The 12,153-nt window shown below is 33.9% G+C and overlaps 1 protein-coding gene across 43 annotated transcripts in view; it reads right to left on the minus strand.

Moving 5' to 3' along the window:
• Nucleotides 1-12,153, minus strand: part of GTDC1 (glycosyltransferase like domain containing 1) — a 424,168-nt gene that overhangs the window by 55,690 nt on the left and 356,325 nt on the right. For 30 of the 43 annotated variants that reach the window (XR_011502793.1, XR_011502792.1, XR_011502788.1 and 27 more), the window contains 2 exons: nucleotides 8,626-8,696; nucleotides 7,834-7,925 (listed from right to left, as the gene is read on the minus strand). Coding sequence is in view for 34 of the 43 variants with exons in the window: in XM_070507641.1 (XP_070363742.1) it covers nucleotides 7,834-7,925; nucleotides 8,626-8,696 (163 nt within the window). In the remaining 9 variants the exon portion in view is untranslated. Of the gene's footprint in view, nucleotides 1-2,530; nucleotides 2,842-7,833; nucleotides 7,926-8,625; nucleotides 8,697-12,153 lie in introns of those variants that run through there. The other 13 variants (XM_070507632.1, XM_070507634.1, XM_070507627.1 and 10 more) reach the window with 1 other exon arrangement.

The following is a 12,153-nucleotide window of genomic DNA, read 5'->3' on the forward strand; positions in this document are numbered from 1 at the left end:
CGTTCAGGGAAAGCATCCTGGACATTTTATCAAGGTCTTGATAATGGGCAGACTTTTAAAAGACATTTAAAATTAAAATTGGTTTAATGATTTATCTTAAAAGAATAAAATTAACAGAATTGAATGTTTAAAAAAGAAAGATCAAAATTTTCAACAACCCTACTCAAAATAAGAAATAATGGGAGTGCTTGATCACTGCGGTGAAAGTAAGGGAAACAGGAATTAAAGAGTCAACTTGTATTCTCAGTTATCCTCTGACTTCAACAAAATGTGGGTTAACTTACTTAATAACACTCCATTCCACCATATCATGGGTGTTGAGAAGCGTGTGCGCACACACACACATGGATATGGTTATCTTTTCAAGTGTTAAGAATTACACATTTACAAAACTTTTTATTGCTTATTTGCACTAATACCAAATCTGACAGCTTAGTTTTAAGAAGTGGCAACTTTAATGTAAATTTTTATTCCAGAAGGAATGCTGGCCACAGCTAAGATGACATTTGAGTTTATGGGTGTAGGAAAAAAAAAACTCCATACACAAGTAACTTTCAATATTCTATTTGCCAAAATCAGGAAAATATTTAAATGTTTTGGATGTACTATCTGAAAGGTAGTTAATGTTTTTTTCCCATCAATTAGTGAGAAAACATATATGGATAGTTGTGCATATAAGATCTTATCCACTGTAAAATGTGAGCCCATTATTTTCAGAACAGTAAAACATAGTGAAGTCAGCACTGTTTCTCAGCTGTGAGATAATTTTATTTTGAGAAGATGTCATCTATGACATGGCACCTTTCTGACAGATGCGAATTTACTGGTCTAGTTCATCTCATTAGATGATAAACCCTGTCCAGGAGAAGTGTCTAAGAAACTCATGCATATTTATATCTTAACTTTTGCACTCAAAAGGAGCACACCTCATAGATTCCGAGTTCCACAGTCTCAGACCTGAAGGGAGTTCTGGAATAATTCCGGAGCCTTTTGTTTCATGGGTGAGGAGGTAATTTGTTCAGTGACTTTCCTACAAGCTAGGACTCGAAGCCAGTGCTGTGATGTCCATCATACATTATGGATCTCACACTGGTTAGGGAGAGGACGCTGTGCAAACATAAAGCCTGTTGTTTCTAATTCTTACTCTTTCTGCTTTTAAATCCCCAGGCCTCACGGACCCTGAACTCCTGCTTTCTTTGATCTGCAAGACTGCTTCTATCCCCAGGACTCTATCTGACTCCCTGAACTTGCTCTATTTCCTGCTTACAATTTTGCCACCTGTCAAATGGGCCTTACTGGACTTCTGAACCATTGCCTGCTCTATCTCAGATACCTGCTAGACCACTCAGTCCTCCCAGAAGCCAGAGAGCCAGGCTTGGTGCTTGTCCACCCACATCTCCCTGGCTGCTCCTCACTTGCAGTGTATAGAAGTTATTCATTTAAAAGCTAGGAAAGTTACAATTTACCTGTCAGTAAACAGAAGATGGTTTATCAACAGACTTTACCTTAATGACTACAAATGTTTACCTCCTGCTTTCCAGAATGCAAAGAAAAATCTTGGAAATGTCATAATATCTTACAAACATTTGCAAAACAGATACTTGTTCATCCGGAAAAGAAACAATTGTATTCGTTGTCTCTGACACAAGGAAAGTGTTCAGTGAGAAACATACTGATAGATGTATACACTTACACGTAAATGAGATATGTTAATTAAAACTTGCAGTGGGCACTTTATTAAAAATTTATTTTACAATCTAGCTGTTCAAAACATCTTTACATCAACAAATACAGCAGCTTGACTATTGGAATTGTAAGTCATTTATCTTGAAAAGATTATATTTGTAGCTGGATGCAAATATTTTCCAGGAATATTTATATCAAAACTACTGGTTTTGTTAGAAGCATTTTGATTTCTCTATTTTTACCCCAGGAAAAAAAAATTAACACAAGTATCTCAGTGTTCATTTTATGAGCAAGATGGCCCCACTTAGTGTATTTCCCATGTTTGTCTGAATTACAGCTGTTTATCTTGCAACTTTCTTTAAGATAAATTAAATGCAAATGTAACTCTGTGAATCATGGGAATACCTGCCAGACCCCTTATTAATACCTTCACTTAAAAACCCCTGTGCCAGAGAGTCATTAATTTGCTAAAAGTGCTAAAGCAGCCCTTTGCCCACAAACAATTCTGAGATGGCTGCCCAATTAGTACGGTAGCATTCCGATCCTCCTTTCAGACCCTGTGGCCCTTTGAGGACACAAGAAGGCTCCGATGATAACCTGGCAACCTAGGTAGAAACCCAGCCAAGTGTGAGCGTTTGAAGCTGCAGTTTGGCTGCTATCGTGTCGGCGAAAAGAAAGAATTCAGGCACCATGTCATCCAGTACAAAGGATAAAAACGGATTCAACCGGAAATTCAATGTGGCACCACATATGGGATACATGAGTGCGGTTATACAACAGGCCACATATTTTTTTTTGAACAGTCTCCTCCATGTGATGCCGAGGACATGTGTAACCATCATAACGTCTCTAGGAATCTGTATTTAATTTGAGTTGGGGTGGTGGCAGGGATTGGAGATCTGAAGCCGCCACAGGTTTGTGGCAGATGGCTCTGTGTCAGCTATGACAAGCAGCCAGGCTCAGCTTCCTCTGCAGATTTTCTTTTCTCTCTGATCAGGTAAATATGGGCACACTCTGGAAAGTTCTACAGATTCTGCCTTAGGCTGCAAGTTTGTGACTTAGCCCCATCTGTCACAAATCTTCCCTAGGTTCTGTTGTAAGCAGAGACCTGAATTTACCATGTAGGGCTGCCCAAGAAAAAGGAGCCATTTCACCCTGTAAGAGGAGGGAGAGAAGAGAAAGCAATGAAGAAGCATTAACGACCTAAAGACTAAAGTATGCTGAAAATTCATATCGCAAATCTGCATAATTTACGTCAATTAGATTTCAAAAAGCCACCTAGTAAATGGTTCTCGAGTTTCTTCACCTCAGGAAATCCTAGTTTCTGATTGGTTTAAAGTGTAACTGGATTTCCAGCCATAGGGGAAAGCTCTCGGTTTTTTTACAAATGGGTATATCCTGCTGCACGCATATTTCCTGGTTTATGTTATGGATGACAGCTATTAGAAGTTTATCATAACTTGTAGCTTTTATAAACACAAGATACACAACACTCTTAATACATCTTTTTGCTAACGTGAATTTTACTTTTAAGTGGTGAAGGCACAAGAGAAATGCCATTACTATTACGTGGAATTTATAAAGCACTTCAAGTTTACAAACGGGTTTATATTCATGATTTCATTATAGCAGCACCTCAGGGGGAAAATGCTATTAAGAATTAAGAAAAAACAATTCTTCCAAGTTTACAGATGAAACATATAGAGGCCAAGAAGTTCACGTAGAGCCAGGCTACAAATGAGTAGCAGAGAAGGACAAGAAGCCAAAACCTCTAACTGATCTTAATCACCCAAAGTATACCTATTGTGCTAAAGGATTTTTGCTTTTATTTTACTTAGACAAATCAAAGGAAAACCAAGCCAAATAAAATCAAGGAAGGAAGCGAAGAAGGAGAGAGAGAAGAGTAGGGAGGAGGAGGGGATGGAGGGCAGGGAGAGAGAGAGAGAGATAAAGACTGAGAATTTGCCTTATATTGTTCTGGTGCTGCCGAGAGATTTTAGAAGTTCTAAAAACGTCACAAGCTTTTAAGTTTTCATTTTTAAGTAAAAAGTAATGACTTTAGAGGAGTGTTAATACTAGTGAGCAACACCTATTCACATCTAGAGTACAAGCTTAAATTCAAAGGGACTATAAAGTGGCCAGTCTCTTGAAGGAAATGTAAAGTGGCTTGGCTGTGGTTTGGGTAGATATAGCCTGATATAATTAAGACAACCACAAATGGTTTTTCTGGGCACTGAGTCTGAACTGTAAGCCTAATCATTGTTTGGAATCACTTTTAGGTAGAAATCTGAAAATTCTTCTCTCCTCCAAATAACAGCAGGTTATAAAGGTTTCTGGAATGGTGAAAAACTTGAAGAGAACAAAGTAGAAATCAGCGGCTATCATCTGAAAAATCTTAAGGAACTACAGGTCACTCTCATAAAGCACAAGAAAGAATGGCATCTCTTTTTTCACACAGAATATCGTTCAATTTGTAAGTAACAGTAAATGAGAATAGGATGGGGATGAAAGTCTATTCCCTTAGTGTGGGCGGTCTGTATTTTATACAACTGGCCCATTTGTACTCCTGTGCTATTTTGAATACTGGTAACAAGGGAATGTCTATAAAATTTTTTCTAAAGCATTTTAAAATACAATGATCAAACGTTCTTTAAAAGCATAAAGTACTGATCTCATATAACCGTTGAGAATTTTCAGTAAGTAAATTCACATAGTAAAAACGAGGCAAAAAAATACACCTTTATAGTATTAGACTTGCTTGGGTTGGAAAAGGAGGAACTATTGTTAGTGTAAAAAGTCAATCCTGGGCTAATTATTTTATGATCGCTTCTAGAATCTTGTGTTCAAGTTAGGTTTCGGAGTCACAAAAGAGCTCTCTATTGTAGATGAAATGAAACTTTATTTATGTGACAAGTACGCGGTCAAGGCGTCTAATCCACTTAGAGAAGGAAATGTCCCTAAAGTATAAGAAAGCTGCACTCAATGACTTAAACCTACACGCAAACTTTTTAAAGAAATGGTTTGATTTCTTAAATTAAGAAAACGGTTTTAGATTTTTAAAATAATTAAGAAACATTTAATTTCTACATGCATTGCATTTGTCTAAAGATCTTAAGAAAAATGTGTGTGTATGTGAGAGAGAGAGAGGGAGGGAGAGAGAGCACATTTGCATGCACATGAGAAATTTAAAACGCTTCAATTAAAGAAATTCAAAAACCATTTCAGGTGAGAAGTCATGGGCATTGTGTTCTGTAGTAGAAAGAGTCACTTTAAGAAAAAAAAGTATCAAATTCTGTTTCTGCTTTTCCGTTACTAGCATTCTGTTTCAAATTCTGCTTTAAGTTATAGCCCCCAAACTCTCACTCATATTGAAAGTATAATGTCTCATGTGAGAAGAAAGCCAAGTGTTAGTAGCCTTATTCTAGTCATTAAATTTCTAAGTGTGAATCCATATGAAAAATCCTATCCTAAAGTGAACTCTATATGATAAGCAGTTGAGAGGATTTTAAAATGTAAACTTTTAACCAAAAAAAAAAAGAGTAAGGTGTAAAAATGTAAAAGGAGCAAATTAAAGAATTCGAGACATTCTATCCTTTTAGATCTTAGAAGCATATGTTTTCTAAAAGCAAAACAGCACTGTCCAATGGAATAAATGTAAAAAAAAACCCCAACATTCTCTTTACAGTGCACACAAAAGACTTTTCTATTGCATAAGAAAAGTGGGTAAAAAACTGCCTTGGGGAAAATAATTCTGCTAAGTAGCAAAGGCAAATGTTACCTGAAAATGTGTATATTTATAAAACATAAGGTGAAAAAATATCCTAACTTATTATATATTAATTAGAAAGTTTTAGAAGGCATTCTTTTTCTGCTTTGGCTCTAAATCCTATTACAACAACCAAACTAAATCTTTGGTCCTTCTTGTGATTTTCACCAGTTTCTCCTGAAAATCACATCATAAAGCTCTTGACTAATTTATTAATTTTTGAGATTTTTAGATACCATCAAGATCTGTGAATGAGCACATATATGAAAGTATATAATAGATTTATAAGAAAAATAATCCATGGTAGAAAATACATAAAATGAATTATAGATTCTTATAAATGCTAATATGTGAAATACTACTTTATAAAACTTTGCAGTGGGGCATGTTAGGATGTACTGACTAAAAATATATGTAAAATGTAGTAACATGAAATAACATTTAAGACATAGGTTATCTTTTAAGCTGTACGAGAACAATTTGGTATATTAACAACATACCACTAAGCTGACATTCTTTCAAAGTTTTTCCAGAAGTTGTTTGTAAAATAAAAAATTATAGCTATGTATGACAGTAGCTGTATTAAAACATTTCAACTGGAGATCTGTTTTCTTTTGTAACTGAAGGCAACTTGTTGCAGCAACTTTTGAAATGGTTAAACATTTGCAGATGCAAAATAACAGGGATAATAAGGTCTAACCTGAAGCAAAGTTAAAAACTGATAAATTTTGATGGTGGAAATACAATTATAAATACTCCACCATTTTCATCACAAGAAAAAAATATTTTGTTTCCTTTTTGGTATCTATATGAGATAATGGATGATAACTAAACCGATTGTGGTAATCATTTCACAATACATGTAAGTCAAGTCATTATGCTGTACCATTAAACTTACACAGTGCTACACGTCAATTATATCTCAATAAAATTGGGAAGAAAAAACTTCACCAAAAATTCACCCAAAAGAAAAAAATAGATAATTTCATGGTGAACTCATTGAAAATAGCTTTGTGTCATATATAGAAAATGAATCCATTTGTATTAATACTTATTCTGTTTCTTCAATTTTCAAAATCTGAACATTTTAATACTCTGTCATATGGGAAACTACATTAATATTTTATACAAACAAGACCACTACTGAACTTTAAAAATTAGGAAATCTGGACATAAACCTTGGAAGACTGTTTTCTCTCTGAGGCTTCCCATGTATACGATACAATCGTATTGACTCAAGGAGTAATACTGAAGCCTGGAACTGTTCAGTCAGCATTTTAAACTATTATGAGCTACCTTCTGAACCATTGCCAAGTTAATAGACAATGAAAGATAATGAGCTTGAAATTGGGTGTTAAATTGCATTTTTGGTTCTCTCCCTTTTTCTTGAAGTTTAACTGTTTCCTGTAGAAACAAAGTCATGTTTTGATGTATCACTATGTAAATATGTATTTCAGACCATGAAAAGGGAAAGGAGAGAAAAAAGGCAGCAAACTGTATTTCATGTAGGAAGCTTATATATTAATGTAGGAAAATTAAAATATGCTGGATTATAAAACTGCTAGATTGTAAACTATACTGAATTTATGTAAAATGAAGATGCTACATTCAAAGAATATAAAAAGGTATATTACTCATGGCCTAGAGCCACCTTCAAAACTCATAAAGCAGATTTATCCCAGTTCAATTACTTAGACTTTTAGTAGGGCCTCTTTGTGTGGTTATTTCAACAATGTAAAATTCTTGATTCAAACAAGGGAAAAAAGATAATGAATGAGGGGCTGAATGATGATGCTATTTAAACTGTTTTCCTTTTGCCTTTGCCATTCAGAGAGGAGACTGACAATCTAATTCTAAACAAACTGAGGATTTTTATATCATTTTATTAAACTAGACAAGGGAAACATTTGATTCTTGAAAAATCATCTTTCAAGTCGTTAAAAAATGAACACCAAACTTCACGAATGTCATTCACCTGAATTTTGGAGGACTGAAGATTTCATTATGATGGGAAGAAAGGCTTATCCTCATTAGTATAATTGTAGAATCTTTCCTTTACTTCCTTTTAAACTAATGAGTTACATTAATCCAGGTTCATTTTTATAAGCCTCTTGGGGCTAAATGTAAAGGACAGTCATCTTAGAAAACAATAAATTAAAAAAAAAAGCATGTACCGTGCATTAAGTGCACGTATTTCATAAGACCTAGGTTAATACGACTGGCATCCAGTTTAATTAATCCTTGTTAGTGTAACAACTAATATCCCTCCCTAGCATGTTTCCTTTAAACATTAGTATGTTAATTAAATGTTTTTTTTCAAAGATTTTTCTTTGTACTTCAATATGGCATTTATACCACGTAAGTCTCTTCTCAATAACTACCTTATAGAGATGTTTTCTTATAATATCTGGTCTCTTGCAGAAATTCTGGAGCCTTTTTGAAAGCTGTTCAGGTGTAGAATACAGATATTCAGCTGTAGGAAAAACAGATACATTTTTAATGAAACAAAAACCTCAAAGCACACACTGGATATTAGTCACTTTACTAATTAAAAATGCATATTGCTGTGCCGCCTCGTGTTTTACATTATTTAAGCATGATTTTATAAGGTTACCTCAGCTCACAAGGATGTTTAATGCTAAATAAGACTGTGTAGTTGTGCTGTTTAGACATCTCCTTTGGGTGATTAAAATACATTATTCTAATGTAACACAATGCATATGTGATATATTTAGTGATGAGTTCTTTTCAAAGAACCGGTACTATGGCCGTATGTACCCAGTACAACACTTGCATATTATTAACTAGTCAATTGTTTAAATAATTTGGTGTGGCTCTCAGTCCTCGATTTTTCTCTGTGTATATCATTAAAAAAAAATCTGTAAGCAATTGCAACCACACTGACCTGCTTATAAAAATCCATCATTATGGGATGTGTATGCTAACAATGAAGAATGCTATTTGAAAACTTGCTTTTTTGTTATCTTAAAAGAACAGATGGTAAATATAAGCTTACTCTAATGTATTAAAACACATAAAATTTTCCTTAACACTAACATGTTGACTTGCCAAATAAACAATTACTCCTGCCTAAGTTTATTTTCAAACTTTCTAATTTAGCATGAATCATGTATTAAATCTCAACAAAGACAAAAGTATGTTAAAGCAGCTACCTGGAAATATTTCGGGATAAACCAAATCTTTGGGACAAAGTGGGTAACAACCACAATACACAGCTTCCAACCTAAAGAAATTTTAGAAAGAAGATAAAAATGTATTAAAAAGACATTACTCTCACAGCCAGAAAGTGATTTTGTTTGCCTAAGTTAACAGAATGAGCCCAGAGTTAACTGGGATGAAGAACATGGTCGGCAGTATGAGCCCAAAAGCCAAAGTTGCTCTTTTAAAACACTTTATTGATCATATATGAATTTCAGACAACAGAACCAACAGCATATGTTTTGTTCACTGAATTAATCAAAGCGCAGCTCTGCATTTTTTTTTTTTTTTAAAATACTGTTTAACACATTTTATAATCAGCAGATAAACACATGTAACAACATGGTAAAGTATGGACAGCTTTTCTTAATAATACTGCAAAGCTCCAGAATGTTCATTTTTCAAAAATGTTTAAATAAAATAGCAAATACTTAACTTTAACACTGTAACCGTAGAAATGATCGAGGCACTTTTAAAAGCATCAGAAAAAAATTTACAATCTGTTGTGATGGGGTATTTTCATTTTAAGCTCATGCTTCAAAATAATTTGTTATTATGCAGAATGTAAAATGATTTCCTCCTTTTACTGAAAAACTCTCATAAAGATTATCTTAATGAACATTTTGCTTTCTTGACTAAAAATTCAGCCCCTTTTACATTTTATCAGAAAAGAATACTTTCATTATTAAACAAAGAAACAAGAAAGTTTCACTTTGTGAGAGGATTTCCCCAAGGATCACCTGTAGGAAGTTTTTCTTCATGTCCCAGAAGTAAGGGTTAAGCAGAGGGAAGGTATTGCATCTCGATGGTTGTGTTCCTCCTGTATAATGGCTATTGATCTGACACAAAATAAACCTTAAAGATTCCACTGAAATTTCTGTTGGCTAGGAATTATGCAGTGAAATTCAAAACACTCTTTAAAATATGTTTATTTTATGGGAAACTTTGAATTGCATCCAAAATGTTGACCAAAGGCAGAATTTTATTTTGAACTGCAGATTTTTTTCAACCCCAGAATAATCTGAAGTTATGTCAATGTTTACCTTATTTATTTACAGTGACAAAGTACATGCAATTTAAGCTGTTTTTAAGTGGGTGATGTTTTCCCTATTTTATGGTGTTAACTGAAATTAGTTTAAACGAAAAGTATTTGCTTTCAGCTGCAAAGTTTGGAAAAATACTGAGTTCAAAGTTTTGCTTGAGAACTGATGGAAGTTGCAAGATAACACAGAGGAAAGGCACAGGATCTAGTTACCAGTTATTATTTTCAAAACCCAAACTAATATCTAATATTTTGTTTTCTACATATATAGGGTACGCATAGAAATTCTTATTGCAAGCACAGCTATAAACTGCACTCTTACTGCACTGTAAAACCTTCACAGAAGTTTTGAACACATAAACCAGTAATATTCTTTATGAACCAAAAGAAAATATGCACTTTATCTGAGGACACTCAGTTTTAAAATGCTGTGCCAATCGAAAAGCAAATACATATGAACATTCTCTTATAATTACATAACATCAAAAGAGTGAAGTCACAGGCATTTCAGAAAGTGCACATGTTATCTGCTTTTCAATAATGGATTTGAATTAGAGTGTTCTGTTCCCCGAAAGAAAACTGCAGGCCAAGTTACATTTTGAGTCATCGTATGAGCATGTACCATGCCCTTCCAAAAAACCTCTGCTAATTAAAATACAGTGAGATAGGAATGGTATTATTCCATGTAGGAAGAAAAAATTTATAAATTTGGATTTCAACTTTTATTTGTAAATCATCTTATTTGTGGTTATATTTCTAATTCATCAAGAAAAAAACCAACCATCACTTTTGGTTATAATTTTGACTTAAAATAATTATATACATTATTTATAGCAGGACTATGTTTTAAAATATATTAAATAGGCCATAATATTTTAAAAGAAATTTATAAAATTCATTCTTTTAAGTTTCTATTTTGCTATTTTGAAGAAAATTATTATCTCATAACAATAATACAATTACTCATCATTTCAATTCTTATGCACTACCAGTTAAATAATAAATAGGGTTCCAATTGATCTATTGTTAAAATGACTAGCAAATGACCTTTTTATTCCAATTAACAAATCATCTGCTAAATCTATGAATCTTAATATTCAGATCTATTCACTTCAATTCATACAATTTATCTGCAAATAGTTGTTGGGCTTTTGATTCTAAATATAATTAGCTGATAATTTTGCTTGGCTGAATTACTTTTCTGGAGGGCCTGCAAAGGCTCTCAGTCGCATTATCTAGCAATAATGAATCTGATAGGTGAAATTTTTTACTGTAATGAGGATGAGACACAGTTGTGACACCTGAGTCTACTAATAACAGAAGACTGCTAATTATCGACAGCACTTTTTTGTGTGATGCAAAGAGAAAAAAAATCCCTCATTATTAAAAAATAAAAAGTTACAATTATAAGTGACACCGGAGGAGAGTAAATAAAATGGAGTGATTAAAACATTGCTGCTTTAAGGGTGTTTTTAATTAAGTGGAAATGCTAATGTTGTCATACTTAGCAGATGGGATTAAAATTAGTTATTGTAAGTAACTCATATTTTATGTTATGGTTTCCACAGCATGTCTACAAGATCTAAGAAAGTGATACATTCCATAAGACATTTTAAAAATGAAATTCTCATACTCTTTACAACTCATAATAATGAACATCATGAATAAACTATTGAAAAAAAATCCTGCCAAGGATTTTACCATAGTGACTTAACTAGCAAGGAATGTAGCCATAATGTACTGGACTGTTACAGTCTCACTGATGGTATGCCTTTTGCTTTGCTGATTGTTGCATTCCCTATTTCATTCACACTCAACAAAAACAAAAGTTTGGTACTTGGGCATTTAGCCAACATCAAATCTGGTGTCAAGAAGGTAGGGTCTGGATACAAGGAAAGATCATGACCACCCACTAAGGTGATGTTCTAAACTAAAACAGAGGATGCATCATGTAACTGCAGATAAAAACCTAATTGCACACTTTCTCCTACTTTATTTGTGTAAAATTTTCCATCTGCTACATCTAAAGATGTCTAAACTGTTAGTATCAAACCTGCATTCAGCTGCCAGCTGTGCACATTAAGGATTGCAAAACACTAAGTAAATGAGCCAGCATGAAGCCGAGTGGTAGTGGTCCATCTGCCCAGGGCTGTGGGGAGGGACCCCGGTACCTGGTCCTTTTCAGAGCCTGTCTTTGCTTCAGTGGATAAGAAAGAAAATTAGCCACATTTCTAAGTGTCTCCATTTACAATCCTCAATTTATGTGCATTTTCCTGGATAACTTCTGTGTAAGCGATGAGTATTCTTCTAGAGCAAGTTAATGGAATTCATCTCCTTTTGAAGGTTCTTTGGACAAATTTTAATAAAGCCCATTTAGAAATTGTCTCTAATGGTTTGGCTGACAAGTTTCTAAACAATTCTTGGTGATATTTTGAAGGAG

This window comes from Equus asinus, chromosome 4 (assembly GCF_041296235.1).
Source record: "Equus asinus isolate D_3611 breed Donkey chromosome 4, EquAss-T2T_v2, whole genome shotgun sequence".
Lineage (NCBI taxonomy): Eukaryota > Metazoa > Chordata > Mammalia > Perissodactyla > Equidae > Equus > Equus asinus.